The 17,378-nt window shown below is 36.5% G+C and overlaps 1 protein-coding gene across 2 annotated transcripts; it reads left to right on the plus strand.

The window, feature by feature from the left end:
• The first annotated feature begins 10,621 nt into the window (after nt 1-10,621).
• LOC116253584 (amino acid transporter AVT1A-like) lies at nt 10,622-15,211 on the plus strand. 2 transcript variants are annotated; one of them, XR_004172492.2, is made up of 13 exons: nt 10,622-10,985; nt 11,487-11,770; nt 11,967-12,181; nt 12,387-12,410; nt 12,540-12,720; nt 12,839-13,058; nt 13,141-13,276; nt 13,418-13,437; nt 13,554-13,699; nt 13,782-13,814; nt 14,690-14,733; nt 14,830-14,892; nt 15,017-15,035. XR_004172492.2 is itself a non-coding variant. In XM_031628486.2 (12 exons), exons 1-12 carry the CDS (start codon nt 10,771-10,773, stop codon nt 15,107-15,109), a joined length of 1,641 nt encoding a protein of 546 aa, XP_031484346.1. In that variant the 5' UTR covers nt 10,622-10,770; the 3' UTR covers nt 15,110-15,211. The 2 variants fall into 2 exon arrangements, 1 of the variants encoding a protein (XP_031484346.1); XM_031628486.2 differs by lacking the exon at nt 13,782-13,814 and having other exon boundaries at nt 15,017-15,211.
• The last annotated feature ends 2,167 nt before the right edge of the window (nt 15,212-17,378 follow it).

The following is a 17,378-nucleotide window of genomic DNA, read 5'->3' on the forward strand; positions in this document are numbered from 1 at the left end:
GCCTAAGAAAAATAAAATACTGTGAAGGTGTTGGTTGTTTATTGCACGGAGGACAATATGGCTTTTGAGAAATGATATTTTGTGATCTAGAGGTACCGGCCGTGTCAAAAAGATGTCCATGGACATTCTATTCGACATTTCTGTTTTGTACTGGATCTTTGACAACAATACTTGATTTTCCTTAGCTCTTTTTGTTTGGTTTGGTTATGTTTCTTGTACGCCCAATTCTCGATTCATTCATTCGGGCAGGTGGTGCCTCTCATTTTGGATTGCTGATAGTAATGTTGAATTTTTTTTCCTCTCTCTCTCTCTCTCTCTCTCTCTATATATATATATATATATATATATATATATAACCCCATAAGAGAAACGTTTTACTCGCCATTCTTCCAAGGCCATATTATCATTTCACTTTCATATGATCACTTCACTTTGATTAATAGGTTTTAAATGAGTTGACAAGCCGAGGAGTATAGATAGAGTAGTTGGTCGAGCTGGTGTAACGGAGATTCTCAAATTTTCTTGGGCGCTATGCTTCTACACCATAATGGAGACGGAGTGCTATTCTAATGGACATATATTAGGCCCATACCTAGCATTGATGAGGTAGCCAAAAACTTTTATAAGGGGAATGGCTCTTTTATCGACTGTGAGTTGTAGTGGTCTCGCTCACCCAAAAATTAAACAGCATGATCAAGTTGTTTAAAAAAGAAAAGTATACACTTAAGTAGGCTAATTTTACAACAAAAAATGCATCCGGGGTTACTTGAGCTGCAATAAAACCTTGACATTGAAAATTAACCAACTGATGAAGTCCAAATTATTCACATAGATACCATGTGCGTTCTCAACCGGGCGGGAAGAGGAATTGTATGTCTATTGTGGGCTGCTATATATGACTGCACTTCCTCTCCTTGAACAACTTGCGTTCACCATTTTATTTCTGCATAAACCCCTTTCAAAAACACCTCGAAAAATTAAGAATCACGCAAGAACGTAATAAAAATAAAAAAGATTATTATGCGTAGCAAGAGTTATCGTCATGATTATTAACTTCATCAGCAATAAGAAGCATATATAATAATGGGACATGCTTGGTTCGCCTTTTGAGTAAAAAAAGGTTGTGATTCAAAACCAGAGCAAGCATGACGTGCTGTGACATTAGAAAGAAGAAGAAAAAGAAGACGAGTTGAGACATTGCACCGGTAGCTCTGAGGCAACTGACGATAGGAGAAGGCGGAGGAAGAATTCGACTTCTTCCAGGTGTTGCCTTCATCCTCATCGTCCTTACACGTCTCCTCAATCTTGATAACGCTATTCCCCAGCTGCAGCGAGCTCTTGTCACTGCCATCATCCCCGTCCTCGAACTCTTCCTTTCCTCTTCTCCCCGCCATCGCGTCTCCCCATCCTTCATCTTCTCCCTTCCCTTTCCCTCCGCAGAAAGGCAAGACATCGAAGCTATTGATCACACTAGGACTTGCGACTTGGAGGAGTCATGCTCATACTACACTCTTGACTTCGATAAATAAATAAATAAATAAATAAATAAATAAATAAATAAATATAATATATATATATATATTGGCTGGCTGTGGTTAAGCGGAACTCAAATTGGTTAGACAATTTCAGATTTAAAGATTGCACATGCCTCAAAACATACGGACTCATGCATCAGAATGTGCAATGACCATAATGCCCCTAACGAGTAAAAGGTAAAATGTTTGTATGAGGACAAAAAAATATTCAAGAGGTTAAAATATTAAAGAAGACATTTAAAAAAAAAAATCCCCCAAAAAATATTAACATGGGTGATTTATTGTCGTTGACATCTCAACGTGGCAGCTTTAAACATGATCATGGTCTTCATTTGATATTGATGCATGTCTTGTCATTTGGATTGAGTCTTCCATAATAATATCAGATCTGCTTCTTTCGTGTTCCCTCAAATTAAGTACCGAGTGAGACTTTATTTGCTGCAAAGAACTTCTAAGTTGGTGAGGAAGAGCCTCACTAAATACATGCCCAATTTGTTCAGGAGAAGAAATCCCCTCAACAAATTTTCACATAAAAATGTAGGAGGATTCGCATAAAATTATTGCCATGAACTGGAACTAAAGTTGGAGAATAAAAAAGAAGGGAGCATAAGGATGCTCAAATCTTGTAGGACAAATGTTAACTTTGATTTGGGGTTGACGCTAAGAGAGGTGCAAACGCAGTGTAAAGAAACTAAGGGCAACCAACCGAATCCACATTAGGAACTAAGGGCATACAACTTGAATAGGAGAAACTATTAAGTAAAGATGATAATAAACAGTCCCATGCATATAGCAAAGAAATCTTTTAACACGAGAGAAAGCGAAGCAGATGGGCACTGCACAGATTGATTGATACAATTTACAGTGTCCAGTTTCGTCATAGTGAGATTGTGCAAGCGACCATTTAAGCCTGAACTATTGTTTACTCATTCCATGCTTGTTTCAAATCCCAGTTTGGAGAATGTCGAGTTAGGCTTATCAAAAGGTCTTCGAATAATTTTGTAAGAAATGTAATGATAAAACCAGCAAATTATTATTTTTTTTTTGGTTAGCATGCAGTTAGCAGTGTGCTTCTTGATTAAGCCGGACAGAAAAGGTAAAAATAGGCATGTGGGGAGTTTCCATTGCCCACACGACTAAAGACAGATAAACAATGTGGCCACAAGGAGCCTAGACCTGTAAGCTATATTGAATGTTTTGGGAGTCACATAAGAAGCTTCGGGCTCATAATATTAGTCATCGGTTGAGATGGGGAATTAAACTTATGAGATCTAATATCCCACCTGTTGTTCTCCACGAGCTCAGTGGTAAGAAGGTCGGCAGTTAATTGATTGGTCGTTGGTTCAAGTAATTTGACGCAAATTTGATGTCTGAAACAAAACAGGCACAGCCAATTTGATGCAAATCTCTGAGCCATCTGTCGCTTGGTGGCTGAAATAGTTTGCACAGAAGCAAGACCAGATTAGGATGAAAATCTGCAGTCTCCAATATTATCAACAACCACAACAACATCATCCGAGAAAGTTTTCGAAGCTGGTGACCTTCGATTCTGTGTTCGTGGACGCGGAATGCCATTAGAACGGCAACAAACATGCCGTGGGGAAGGAAGATAACAGGTCCCAAGGAATCAATTGCTCAAGAGGGAAAGGTGATTATATCTGTAGAACTATATGCATGCACCTGCCCCTAAGAGTAAGCCAAGGCGAGCTTATATGCATGACACCTGCTGCCCAGAGTGAGCTAGGACGATCTTGAAATTCACATGTCATGCACTGTGTAAGTACGTCCAAGTGCACTCTCTGCACTCTCTCTCTTAAAGAGGAAGCAAACAAATATCTGCACAAGACTAAATTTTCCTGAAAACAACAAAAACTTTTTGATTCATTTATTTCTTGATTGATACATAATATTCTTGGAGAATAGGTTTTCTTTCATTTGAAACATATTTCTTCAATAATACTTCATAGCCTATTAACTCTTGAACTCATCTCGTGATTAGAGAAGTTAAAATTAGTCCTCGCCAACGGAAAAAATGTCAATGATGCTTTCTAGTGGCTTAGAGAAAATCAAACAATATCCAACGGAAAATTTCGGAGAATCGATCAGTATCTTTAATTATCGAAGTCAATGCAATTAATACATCAGAAATATCGCTCCAAAACAAATGGCATCATGACCACTGAATCGGTGAATTCAAGCCCCATCCCGTCAAGTATTCAAGTTCAACCCGAGCTCAAATCTATGAATTCAAACTCGATTCGATCGAGTTGGACCAAAAATATGGAAGCTAAAAGGTTTTATAATGATAAAATTATAGAATTATAAAGTTACAAGGAGGCATCTAACTAATGGGCTAACAATGAAGGATCGCCCGACCTTTCAAGCGTCACGAAGAGGCACCTAAGTTTCTAAACAAGCAATCATTTGTGAACCTTATTGAAAACTTAAGTGCCTCTTTGTGATGCTTGAAAAGTTGGGCAGTCATTCGTTATTAGCCCATTAGTTAGGTGTCTCATTCTAATATTTTTTGGGTGTGTCATTCTATCTATTTTGTTTTTTTCCTTTTTATAGATGGATCATGGAAGCCCTTCAAACAGTTCGTGATGTGTATAACTTGGATTTGCTTCTCATGGATGTAGCATATAAACCTTACAGTATTGTGTTTCAACCATAGTCACAAATAACGTCTTGGAGTTTTAAACGGTAAGATTTTTCTCGGGTATAATACGACGAACTTGAAAAAAATGCGGTAAACTTTTAAAAATTAAAAAAAAAGTAAAAATAGGAAAAAAATAAAATAAGTGAGAAACTAATAACCACAAACATCAAAAGATAATTAGATTTGCAACAAATAAAAAGTAGAAAATGGAAAAAACTGTTTGACATGAAAAAGACTGGAAAAAGTGAAAAAAGCTAAAAAAACACATTAGAAATGCATTTTTTCGTTTTTAATGTTTTTTGTTCAAAAAATGTGTTTTTCTAGTTTTAAACGACCATTTAATTTATCGCATTTTTTTTAAAAAAAAAACACGTTTTCTGTAACCAATTAGATCAAAGACAGGATAATGAAATGACTGAGGTATTGGGATGGGCAAGGAAAGAGTTGCACATATTGAAGTATTTAGGTCTACCATTGTTCCAAAGTAAGCCTAAAGATGGAATGGCGTGAGGATTTGCTCCAGAGGCAGAGATATGTGGGGTCTCGAGAGCCAACTGAAATTGATTCGAGGCTGCTGCTGTGCTGTGGAATTCGCGTATAGGGTTAGATTCAAGTCAGTTCAGGTTCTCAACATGGGGGCTGCTTTTCCTAGAAACAAGATTGTTGGAGCATAAGTTGAGAAAGATACACGAGTTGTATATCTCAGAAAGTAAAGATCGTTTTGAACCATATTTCCAAGCAATCATGGTTGGGTGCATTTTTTATAAGGCAGGAAAGGCTGCCAAGGGATTGCAGCCACTCCATTCATTGCTAATCTCTTAGCCAAATGTGATCCTTCTAGGGAAGTAGCGACTAATGATATAAGTAGGTTTGTTCTTATTTGATTTGTTGCTTTGTACCATTTTTTTGATTGAATAAAGGTGATAGAGGCACAACCTCTAGGATGGAGTTAGAACATTTTGGCTTCTTCCTTTGTTTGAACTTGATCATGACAAGTCAATTAGACACGTAACTTTCTATATTATGAATTTTGCCTTTTATTTTTTTGCTTTTTTCTATGTATAGCCAAAGCTATCTATTTCTGTGCACCTTTGCATTGTGTATAAGTCCATGTACATGACACCTGCCTTTAGGAGCGGGCCAGGAGCCCAATAAACAGATGTTGTGCATTAAGGGCTGTGCATGTAGCACGTCTCATGTACAGTCTTTTTAAAAGGTGCTGAAATTAATTTTACGGGGACAGCTTTCACCTAGTTGCCCTTATCACATATTTCCCTATTCTTTGTGCTGGTAATTAAGGTCAAGGACCAAACATGAATTCTATATATCTCTCCTTCGGCTTAGAGATTATAAAGAGTCATTTGGCAATAATAATAGTTTGTATTTACTTTTACATTAATGTGCCCCAAAAAATTAGGTATATTCATGGAAGCTTTATGTTATAGGATCTATAAATCTGTTGCAATCTTTAAGGTAGATTCATGACACAACAAAAAGCTATACTGCGAACAACTTCTAATATACACTACATTTAAGATGCACATAGTCATTGTGGGCACAATTGAGGCAATGTTACGGAGTCATTCCGGCCACACCTTTTGGTGGTGAGAGGGAACAATGCTTCACTTCTCACCACATGCTCCTCATAGGGCATTTTGGTCTGCTCGAAAAAAAAATTATTGTCATTTTTCTTTTTTCTTCTTATAGGTAGTAGTGTTAATGGATTGTATTTGAATTGTATATTTCTCTGAATTGCATAACATCCAACTAAAAAATTCATAAGTAGGATTCAAATTCAATTTTCAATAAATACCCAATCGAATTGGTATTGTATTTGAATTGCGATTCAGTTTCAAACAAATATGCCTTATCTAATATCCATATCGGCTTTTAATATATCATAATGTAGTTCCAATTGAGTTTTATATTTAAGAGTCGGATTCAAATTCAGATGAAAAAATAAAAGTTGGTTCAAATCAGATTCAGTTCTCGTATGGTCTTTTATTTGTTCCATTTAAATCCAAACACTAAGTTGATATGTGACTATCCTCTATCCTATAAATGGATATGGTAAAAAGTGCATTCAATTATATATATATATATATATATATATATATATATATATATATATATATATATATATAGAGAGAGAGAGAGAGAGAGAGAAAGCCGACTACTGTAAGCTTTTAATCTCAGCAGGCATTTTTGGTCATTTTGGCACCAAATTGAAGTAAGTTCTAGAGCGAGGCTCCTTACTATGCCATACCTCAACGCGTTCATCGCCTTAGCTCGCAAAGATCTACACTTCTAAAGACAACATTGATCGTCTTCAGTAGCATTATTTTAGTGCCAAAATTCGTTACAGAGGACTTGAGTTCGGACAAGAGAAACTTAATTTACGGTCGTTCGTTTCCTTCTTTTTATTTTTTATTTTTTGAAAAAATTTATTACTGCTCAACTTTTGATGTGTTAATAAATAATCGCTTAACTTTGTTAAATAACCTATAACTACTAAGTCTATAGAAATAATAGCTAGCATGTACTTTATCAACAGAAAATGCTAAAATATCCTTGAGGAGACCGTTATTTTTTTTTTCAGTGAAAAAGAGAGTAAAAAGACACATTTAGCGCCAGCTAGGCTCCACAACAAGTAGAGGTAGCTTGAGCTCCACGTGAACTTACTCGTCAAAACTTGACTAGAACTCGACTCGTTTATAAACAAGCCAAACTTGAATTCAAATGTATGCTCGAAACCTTAAATGAGTCTAGTTCAAATCATCACAACTCGACTCACTTAAACTCGATTCAGCTCGGCTACATAATGAATGTTGAATTATAATGAAAAAATAGTTAAACCAATAGCAATTAAACGAGTTAATTGAACTAAAACAAACTAAACATGTTTAACATAAACCAATTAAATGAGTCGAGATTGAGGTTGACATTGTATCAATAAATCAAGCTCAAGCTTGTTCTATCGAGTTCGAGTCGAGTTCAAACTCGAGTTTTCTGAGTCGAGCTTGTACTAAGTCCAACTCGAGCTTACTTGTGTGCAGTCCTAGAGCCGACCTCCACAATTTTGTGAGAGAGAAAGAGAACCAATAAAATGAGGATGCATTAGCAAAAAATTAAGTGACAAGTAGACAGCAAGAAAACAAAAGCTGCAAAAAAGCAAAGCAACAAAGTTAACATTGAAACCACAGAACAGTCAGGGGAAGAGAGGGCCTCTCTCTGTGTCCCTCTCTCTCGGACACACACACATATTTCTGTGGATCAGATCTGGAATTTGTACCAGTGGTAGAGCAGAAAGCTTTCATCTGGGGGCACTAATGTATAAACAGGCAAATGGTTGAGAGTACCAATATCATACAAATAAATATCACTGATTAAACCGTGTAGGCAACTGCCCACACTAAGTCTGTCTTGGCTCCTCCACTGATTTGACCACTGCCAACCTTATCATTAGTTACCTCTACATTGTCGAGACATATAATTTTATGTGAATGGGGTTTTCTGCTACTCATAAAAAGGCCGAAGCTCCCATCGAACCTCATATCTTCTTAAGATACAAGACTTGCTTTTGATGCCTCGAGTGCCACCTCCACTGTACTTTAACATACACATTAGTAGCTCCCTTATACAACACAAAGAATTGATGCCACAAGAATTTGAAAGAAGAACCTGCTGCTTATCGGCTCCCACCCCAACCATTGCATCAACCCCTTTTGAAGATTGTTGAGACATATAATTGATAGCCAAACAAACACAAACCCAACGAAAATGATAGTGGTGGGTTCAGACTGGTCCAAAATGATGGCCTACTATTATTTTTCACTTTATAAGTTAGGGACCACGTATGTCATGTGTAGGGGCAGAGACAAGGTAGGCCTTGCCTTGCATTGGCCCTCGCAGCTAGCCCCACCTCAAATTTTTTTTTTAAAAATTTGCGTGTAAACTTTAAAAAATTTCATTTATTTTTATATAAAAATTTTGAAAAATAATATTTCAATCATAGTCAAAATTTAAAAACGTTAATTTGGCCCACCTCATAAAATTTTTTTCTAGTCATAATTAATATGCTCATATTGTCGACATTTGCACATAATGTCATCCAAGCAATCAAAACCGATGCTAATGTTGTGAAAAATCAGTTTGTCATCAATCGAATCGGCTGGGCTGCCGGTTCAATGAATAAGCTGATTCGTCCTGTGAATTGGCCGGAAATGTTAAACGTTTCTATAAGAAAACTTAATAAAGAATATATAAGACGAATTAAAATAAAAATTAGTTGCTCCAATGTGTTATATGTAATATTATATATTATATATTATATATTATATATATATATATATGCATTATTTATATGTTATATGTACATAATATTACATGTAAGCATACAGTATGATATATATGTCATATTATATTATACGTAGCATGTACACACATGTGAATATATATGACATATATATACATATATATCTAACATATAATTTGAATAGATATTATATAATACATATATGCATATGTATGTTACAAATATATACACATGTATCTAATATGTGTACCTTATATATATGCACATGTATAATGTATGTAAGTAAATTCTATATTTGTAGATATATATAATACCATATAGGTCACATATATATGTATATTTATCTGACATGTATATATGCATATAATATGTGACAGAAAGTAGTTAGAAAAATTGGCACATGGCCTTCTTGAATCGGCCAAACAGCAAAAACAACTACACGGTTTTTCATAAGCACTGATGGGCCTACCAACTGCACGAATACGATCGTTCGTCCTACCAACCGCACGAATACTATCGTTCTACACGGATGAGGAAATTTTAAATGATTTCTCGCTCAGAAAAATTGGAAGATAGCAGTTATTGGGATTCTAGTTTTGTTCAAGTCGAGCACCTTTTTCACATGCATGGGCATGCGTGAAGAGAGAGCGCAAGAAGGATACGCTTTTACATAAAAAAAAAAATAATAATAATAATTCAATAGTCGGCTAACAACAAAAACGGTGGCCCATGGCGCTAGGACTTTCTGTATTGCATGGCATGGACCCACTTCAGTACTCTTTGGCCATCACATGACTGTGTGAGGCTGGCGTCTTCTTCTTTCTGAAAATTTGTTCTTTTCTCCTTTTTGTTTTTATCCATGTAGGGGTCTTAATGAAATGCATTTGTTTTATAATTTTTAAAATATTTTTGTGATATATATGCAAACATATATAATAAATGAAACCAGCCGGCTACTTTTATATTCAAACGTTTATCTTCTTATTTCATATCTTTAAAAGCCGTACGACAAGGTACATCTACAATGACTAGTTGCTTAGTTATGATTTTTAACAAATACACTTTTTACGATGGTTTTAGTCAAAATAAAAAAATAGCTGTCTGTTTATATAAAAAGCTAGCTAATATATATATATATATATATATATATATATATATATATATATATATATATATATATATATATATATATATATATATATATATATATATATATATATATATATATATATAAATTATCATTTTAGTTTTTCAGAGTTATCCAACCATTTAATAAAGTCTCTCTAATTGATTATGATAGACGATTAAAAAAAAAAAGTAAGATCTGTTTAATCGATGATGATGAATAATTAAGAGGAAAATAAAAACAGGAAGATGCACAACATTTTTATTATCTAATATTAACTTAAAGTAAGATCTGTTTAATCGATCATGATGGATGGATAATTAAGAGGAAAATAAAAAGAAGAAGATGCACAATATTTTTATTATCTAATATTAATTCACATTTTTTTTTTTGTTTTTAGGTGATTGAGTAATTTTGAAGAGTCAGAATCATCATTTACTCTTTCCTTCTTTTTATATATACACACACGTATACATACATTTGATAGATCCCAAAACCACTAAGTCGGGTCAAGAACAGACTTCTCAAGACGGAGTGGAGTGTTGCGGCAAGAACAGACTTCTCAAGATGGAGTGGAGTGTTGAGATTACCTTCTTACAATCTAATAATAAATATAGAGATGATGTTAAAACTGTTTTCGTGAGAAATATACGTAAGTTAATTATTTTTTAGTTTGAGAATGCTTTCATAGATAAAAAAAAAAAAACACATAACAATATTTTTCATAAAAGCAATGTGAATTAAGATATGTTTAATGTTAAATCAGGTTTTATAAACATACCAGAATTTCATATTATGATTAAAATAATTGTTTTAACAAAAATTTAAGAAGCATGATTTTTTGTCCCTAAGCAAGTATATATATGTAGAGGAGACGAAATCATCTGGGCGTTCAGATACGTTTTGGCGGTAGCATTTCAGGCTTATACATATATATAGCAGTTGGAAGTCCACCGGCCATCCGTTCATCCGGCTCCTGCATATGTGTGGGGCAGGATTGACAGAAGGCCAGAGGAATCCAGAAATAAAATGTGTTAAAGTGGAGAGTGTAGGATCCTGAAGGTTGGGGACAGTTTGAGTCCGATCACAGAGTTTAAGCAGCTTGAAAATCTTCCCTTTCTGCAGGGGCAAGAGAATGAAGAAGGCGAGGGATGGGGAGGTACTGGTGGGGAGAAGGGGAGAAGAGGAGCTGGAGGACGGAGATGATGGCAGTAATAACACTTCTTTGCTGGAGAATGGCGTTGTCAAGACTGAGGAGACGAGTGAGGATGAAGACAATGCCTGGAAGAAGAAGCGGAACCCTTCCTCTTCCTCTGTCTTCTCCTCTAGTCACTGGTCTCAGAGCTACCGGTGCAATTTCTCAGCTCTTCTTCTTTACGTAAATAGTATTGGCTACAATACCTGTTTTTGGTTCACAATCGTTCGTTTTTGGATCACCTCGTTTGTTAACAGACTAACTCAACACACACCAAATTTTATATTCGTGCATTTTAACTTTCCGCCTGGATGATTTGGATGATGATAAGTCAAGACACGGTGAAATACCATAACCAAGGACAGGTGATAGATTTTTGAAACCATATTTTATGAACACTGTTCTTCCCATACTGTTCTCACCTTAGGGGTCAACTGTAAATTTTCTATTTGATAAAGATTCCAAATTAGGGAACTATTGAGTGATCTTGATGGCATTTGACGAAAGAATGAAGCACAGTTTAATTTGGAAAATATGCTGATAAAAGGGGGATTATCATAGAAAAACACAGTTATTATGTTACAGCACCGACCACCAAAAGCAAAACAATTTTCATTGATTTTTATGCGTTTACATATAGCTATTTTTCCAATCAGGGAGTCGGTAGATGCATATGCAATCACTGCATCTCCCACTTTCGGGTTTCTTCGGCAGAGTCCCATTCTCTGCTACTCGTCAACTACCCATCAAGACACTGCACAGAGTGACATTGTTTTTGAAGCCAAATTGCCGCTGCTATCTGCTGGAAGCTTTACCCAAGGATACTCGGCTGAGAAACTCTCGATTAAACCCAAAGAGTCAGCAGAAGATCAAAACTTGCAATCCTCTCGAGAAGGGCAAGATGCTCAAGGATGTAGCTTGACCCAGACCATCTTTAATGGTATCATAATCTTATATCAACACTCTGGAACTACTCTCATCTCCTTTTCTAGATATATTGTACTTCTGGTTCACTTTAAAAGAGAAAAGGAGGACTCAGTCTTTGGTGGCAAATCTATATTTACACCCACTTCCAATCTCTTCTTTTGTGTTCTCTTTTTCTGCTGGACTGGTTGAATTCTATGGTTTGGTAACAGGTGTTAACGTGATGGTGGGTGTCGGACTTCTGACTACACCATTCACAATAAAAGAAGCTGGATGGGCAAGCTTGCTTGTCTTAGTGTGCTTTGCAGCCATGTGTTGCTACACAGGCATCCTCATGGGACGTTGTATGGGAAGCAGAGGAGGCATTGTCAGCTATCCAGATATAGGAGAAGCTGCTTATGGAAAATATGGGCGCGCTTTCGTACTTGTAAGTAGCTTATGCTCTTCCATGGTTTGTCCGTTAAAGGTTCCTATCCTCTTTCTCCAGTGGTAATTGAGATTTTGTCTTCATTTGTATGATTACACATGTACAAACCCGAGGAGTCACTGAAATTACATTACTAATTGGGTGGCTTGTGAAAATGAATGGATGAGATATTTTTCCTGATCTTTTCCTTTCTTTTCTCATGCAGATGGTCTTGTATCTGGAGTTGTATGTAAGTATATAGATTACGGATGATGGCTGCTAGTTTAGCATTTCTTCTTCACAACAGTACTCAGGGATCAGAGACCAACTCTTTCTAATATATACATTTCTCTCTCCCTCTCTTCCTCCCATAATGCAGTCCATCTGCGTGGAATTTATCATCCTGGAAGGTGATAACCTAACAAGAATATATCCGGGTACTTCGCTTGATTTTGCTGGGATTCATGTCGACTCTGTCCACCTTTTTGGAATCTTAACTGGCCTAATTGTCATTCCAACAATTTGGTTAAAAGATCTCCGAGTCTTGTCTTACTTTTCAGGTGCTGTATGACCTCAATTTTTCTTGACTTTTGTGCTTGAGAATAACATATGAGTTCAAACATTTAGCAATTTTATACAACTTGACCCTTATCTGGTCCTTTCACATCCATGATGCAGTTGGCGGTGTTCTTGCCACCATTTTGGTATCCCTTTCAGTGTTTATTGTGGGCAAAACTGCTGGCATAGGATTTCATCAGACTAGCTCCTTTATTAACTGGGGTGGTCTTCCACTAGCGATTGGGGTGCATGGGTTTTGCTATTCTGGGCACTGCATGTTTACCAACATATACCAATCAATGGACGATAAAACAAAATTCAACAAGGCGTTATTTATTTGGTAGGTAAATGTTTTTCCTGTGGTATGAACATACTGATGTTTCTCCATATAAAGTGCTCTTGGAATTGCTTTTTCTTTACAGCTTCTTCTTATGCACTGCAATATATGGCTCTGTTGGAGCAATGGGATATCTCATGTTTGGTCAGAAAACACTATCCCAGATAACCTTAAACATGCCACGACATGCTTTTGCTTCAAAAGTTGCACTCTGGACAACAGTAAGAGCCTTGTTGATTTCATGGTTTGACCCATTTTTCCTGCAAGTCACGTAGACATAAATTGTTAGGAATGAACTGTTCATGCTAATATTATTAATATCCCATGTTGATCTCTGTCCTTTTCATTTTTGTCCTTCTTAGGTGATCAATCCCCTTACAAAGTATCCCTTTGCTTCCGATAAAATTTATGGAATTGCATAATGCAATTTCTTCTGTTCAAGCCTCTGGTGAACGAACTCAAATTTCCCGCAGAAATTGTTAACTTGACATAAAACAGATATGCGTTAATTCTTAATCCAATTGCAAAGTGCTTTGAGGAGCTGCTTCCAGAAGGGAAACGAAATGAGTGGGTGGTTTGCACGCTGATGAGGACAGGACTGGTTATTTCAACCATTTGTGTCGCATTTCTCCTACCCTTTTTCGGTATGCTTATCCTTCCTTGTGCTTATGTAAAATTACTCTGCATGTTATCACAAGCTTATTAACCCAAAAGTTTTTCTTGCAGTTCACAAGTTCTAAACATGTGAATGCAGTCCAGGTTAGTGCATAAGCATCATAGTCTGTTTGACAATACAGAATAGTTTAGGGAGTGGATATTGAAAGAATCTTCTTATGGATTTGGGGATCAAATAATACTGCGAGATGTCTACTGACAGTCAGGCTCCAATGGACACATGTTTAATCAATAATAAAGCCGAAAACGCCGGTCTGTGACAGTGCCTAGAGACAGACCAGCTCCAAAGGAACATGGTTGATCAATAATCCATGTACAAGAGATGAATATGACATACTGTCAAAATTTTCATAATTTAACAGGCTCCCTTCGTGACAGAACTCCCCATGTCTATAGCATCAAGAATGTAAGAGAACTTTGAGACAGCAGGCGATCAATTCAAGTTAATGACCTTGTGCCATTTTGTGGAGTGTGCATGTATGGAATTACAAATGCTTAAAAAAGAGTGCCAGCTGGGTCGATGTATGTTCGATCCCAACAGGCATCACTCTCTGAGCTAACCAAATTAAGTTATCGGTACTCAACATGGAGGCGAGAAACAAAACCCAGTGAACACTGCTCCCAAGAGGATAAGGTTAGTTTCCATGGAGCTCTTTCAAAAAACATCCGTTAGAATTTATGGTGGGTCAAGCCACATAGAACTTGAAGAGAAGTTTATCTCTGCAACTTATTCCATGTATTCTGTTATGACTAGAATATGAGCTTCCATGGTGTAGAATGTCGATTTAGTGAAGAATTAACTAACTTCTGTAGGATATAATTCAACAGCAAATGCATTACTGGCGTGTGAATTCATTCCAATGACTATATTTCTGATGATCCGTTTATTTCCGTACTTTTACATGTCTACTCAATTTAAAATACTCTGGCTGCGGTTCCTAATGACCTTCTGGTTCCAGGTCTATTCATGGCGTTGATTGGTTCACTTGTCTGTTCACTTATGGTAATAATCGTGAAGCATAAAAGCACATTTTATGATATTGACACTTCTGTTTAATTTCTGATGAGAACCCTTGATCCGCTACTATGTTCACGACAGGCTGTCATCTTTCCTCCTCTCTGTTTCTTGAAGATTTTGAAGAAGAAGGCTACAACCACTGAGGTTCAATCTGACAAGCACCCATCTATGCGCGTGCACACACACATGAAAACAATTTTTTAAGATGTGGTTTCTTAATTGGCTTATCCATTATACCTTGTCTTGTTTGTTTTGGCTTTGCTATCAGGTCGTTCTTAGCATCGGAACCATTGGAGCAGGCATGGTCTGCGCATCTCTTGGCACATATTCGTCTGTGTCTCGGATCCTGCAGAGTTTCTGATCTGAACACTCTATGTCCAAGTCAACTTGTGTTTCTGTTTTCTCTCGATTGTAGAACTTTTATGGACAGACACATATTGATGGATTAGTTATTTATGCATAATTTCTGGGATTCAAGTTTTGATGATGTCTGCAAATGCTTTGATCTTGCGGGAAGCTAAATGTCTAGTTTACGTTCACGTACTTGGAAATGTACTTTTCAGGAAGGTTGTTCACAAAATTTTGGACAAAATTTTCTATTGACATGGACTGCTTGGTCGAGTACTTCCCACCTCTCAAACCCAGCATGGTCGTTCTCCCGTTGGGAGAAGTATCCCCTACCTGGTTGTAATTTCCCTCCCTAACTGCGGTTATCTAGTTATCTAGAGCATTTATAAAAGGCTACCAACTATTAATTGTTCCAACTAGTGCTTTGGAAAACTCGAATGCATCAACATGCGAAACTGGAGATCTTCAAATTCCAGGATCCTTACGTGCATGCTAAAAGATCAAAATCACAAAACTAATCATTTATTTTTCCATACAGATAAGCTGCTTCTTGCAGCTCACCTGCCAAGATTCAGCCTTGAATCCAGAAACAGGGCTAAAATATAGAAGATGAAGATGGGCATTGAGGTGTCAAGTTATAGTACAAATTCTATTCCTTAAAGCTTCGAGACACTAGGTCCACTAAATGGGTTAGTTTAGTTTCATTCATAGTCACAAAAAATGCGTTTTTTTAGAAAAAAAAGACCTGATAATAAGTCAAGTGTTGAAAACTTTGAAAAACTGTTAAAAAGACCTGATAAAACGTGTTTTTTCACATTTTTATTTTATTTTTTTCTCATTTTTAATGCCAAACTGTTTGTTTTCATTTTCTAATTTTTATTTGTTGCAAACCCAGTTGTTGATGTTTATGCTATTAGCTTCTAACTTATTTTTCTTAATTTTTAGTTTTTAAATTAAAAAAAAACCATATTTTTTTCTCTTTTCTTGAATTTTCTAAACTCGCTATATTATACCCAATAAAAATCTTACTGTTTGAAATGCATATAGCAAATAACCCCAAACATCCACAGAATAGTCAATACCACTGTACTTTTTGTGCTGCTTATTTCCTGATGTCCTACACACACATAGAAGGTCCCCCACGCAAGCCACCACGTTATTTCTCGATTTATTTGAGTATTGATATCCAGTAAGTATCCAATAAGCATCTGACACGACCTTATATTAGATGTTATATTTTATCCTAGTTGGATCCAATGTTAGATGTGATGCTAGTTTTAAATGTCAGACTATTTAAGACAACAGAAAACTGCAATGATTTATAATGATATTTTCTGTTGCATTAGGTTTTGACCATAACTAAAATTTTGCTGATATGGTCAATTATGTATGCTCATGTTTCGTTTGACATAAATTACATTGTTCAAGCAAAAAGTGAAACATGAATGACTTCGTACTCTGAAAGGAGGGGAAACCATCTCATTGCGTTAGCCAAAAGGATTAATGGGCTGCCGGAAGAAGGTATGCCTCAATGAAGCCTTTCAGCTTGATGTATAAAGCTGATGAAGAAAGCATAACCCATGTTACGATTCAAAGGACAGCCAAGGAAATGTGGCCTAGTGACTAAAAGATCAGGAAGAAGTAGAATTCCATGGCAGAATGTAAAAAGCAAAATCCTTGGCTTGGAGGGAAGTAAGGTTTAAGGAGACGTGACTAACCAAAAGTTGGCTAGTTTCCATCCATGTGGCATGTTGGTGTGCACGTAGTGAGGCTGTGCACGAAGATGTCCCACAAGGGTTGGTCACCAAGCAGCTAAGAGCAAGTGTTCGGCGAACCTGCAAATTAAGAGTCTTTTCAGGCTATCAAACGGGATGATGAACAGATCGGAGAATATGGACGACTACAGGTGTGGATATTGTTGAGTTGCTAAACACCCCAGTTGTAGTTGTCAATTTGAGAAGGAAAGACGAAGAGTTTAGTGATAGTTTTTGTTGACCCCAACCAAAATCAAGGAAGATTTAGAGTTTACAGGAAGCATCGAATGGGCATGTAACTGAGACAGAGCTGAAAGTGTTGCAATGGCGTTTAAGCAATCAATCAATGGCCGATACAACAAAATTCAACAAACCGTTATTTATTTGGTAGGTAAAAGTTTTTCCTGTGGAATGAACATACTGATGTTTCTCCATATAATGTGCTCTTGAAATTGCTAGTTCTTACTTCACAGCTTCTTCTTGTGCACTGCAATCTATGGCTCCCTTGGAGCAATGGGATATCTCATG

The sequence above is a fragment of the Nymphaea colorata genome, chromosome 4, assembly GCF_008831285.2.
Source record: "Nymphaea colorata isolate Beijing-Zhang1983 chromosome 4, ASM883128v2, whole genome shotgun sequence".
Lineage (NCBI taxonomy): Eukaryota > Viridiplantae > Streptophyta > Magnoliopsida > Nymphaeales > Nymphaeaceae > Nymphaea > Nymphaea colorata.

Excerpts from the sequence above, each read along its gene's own strand:
- LOC116253584 (XM_031628486.2), top strand. The coding sequence starts at position 10,771 with ATGAAGAAGGCGAGGGATGGGGAGGTACTGGTGGGGAGAAGGGGAGAA. Across the intron at positions 12,182-12,386 it reads ATGGGCGCGCTTTCGTACTT|ATGGTCTTGTATCTGGAGTT; the intron begins GTAAGTAGCTTA and ends TTTCTCATGCAG. Across the intron at positions 13,277-13,417 it reads AAGTTGCACTCTGGACAACA|GTGATCAATCCCCTTACAAA; the intron begins GTAAGAGCCTTG and ends TGTCCTTCTTAG.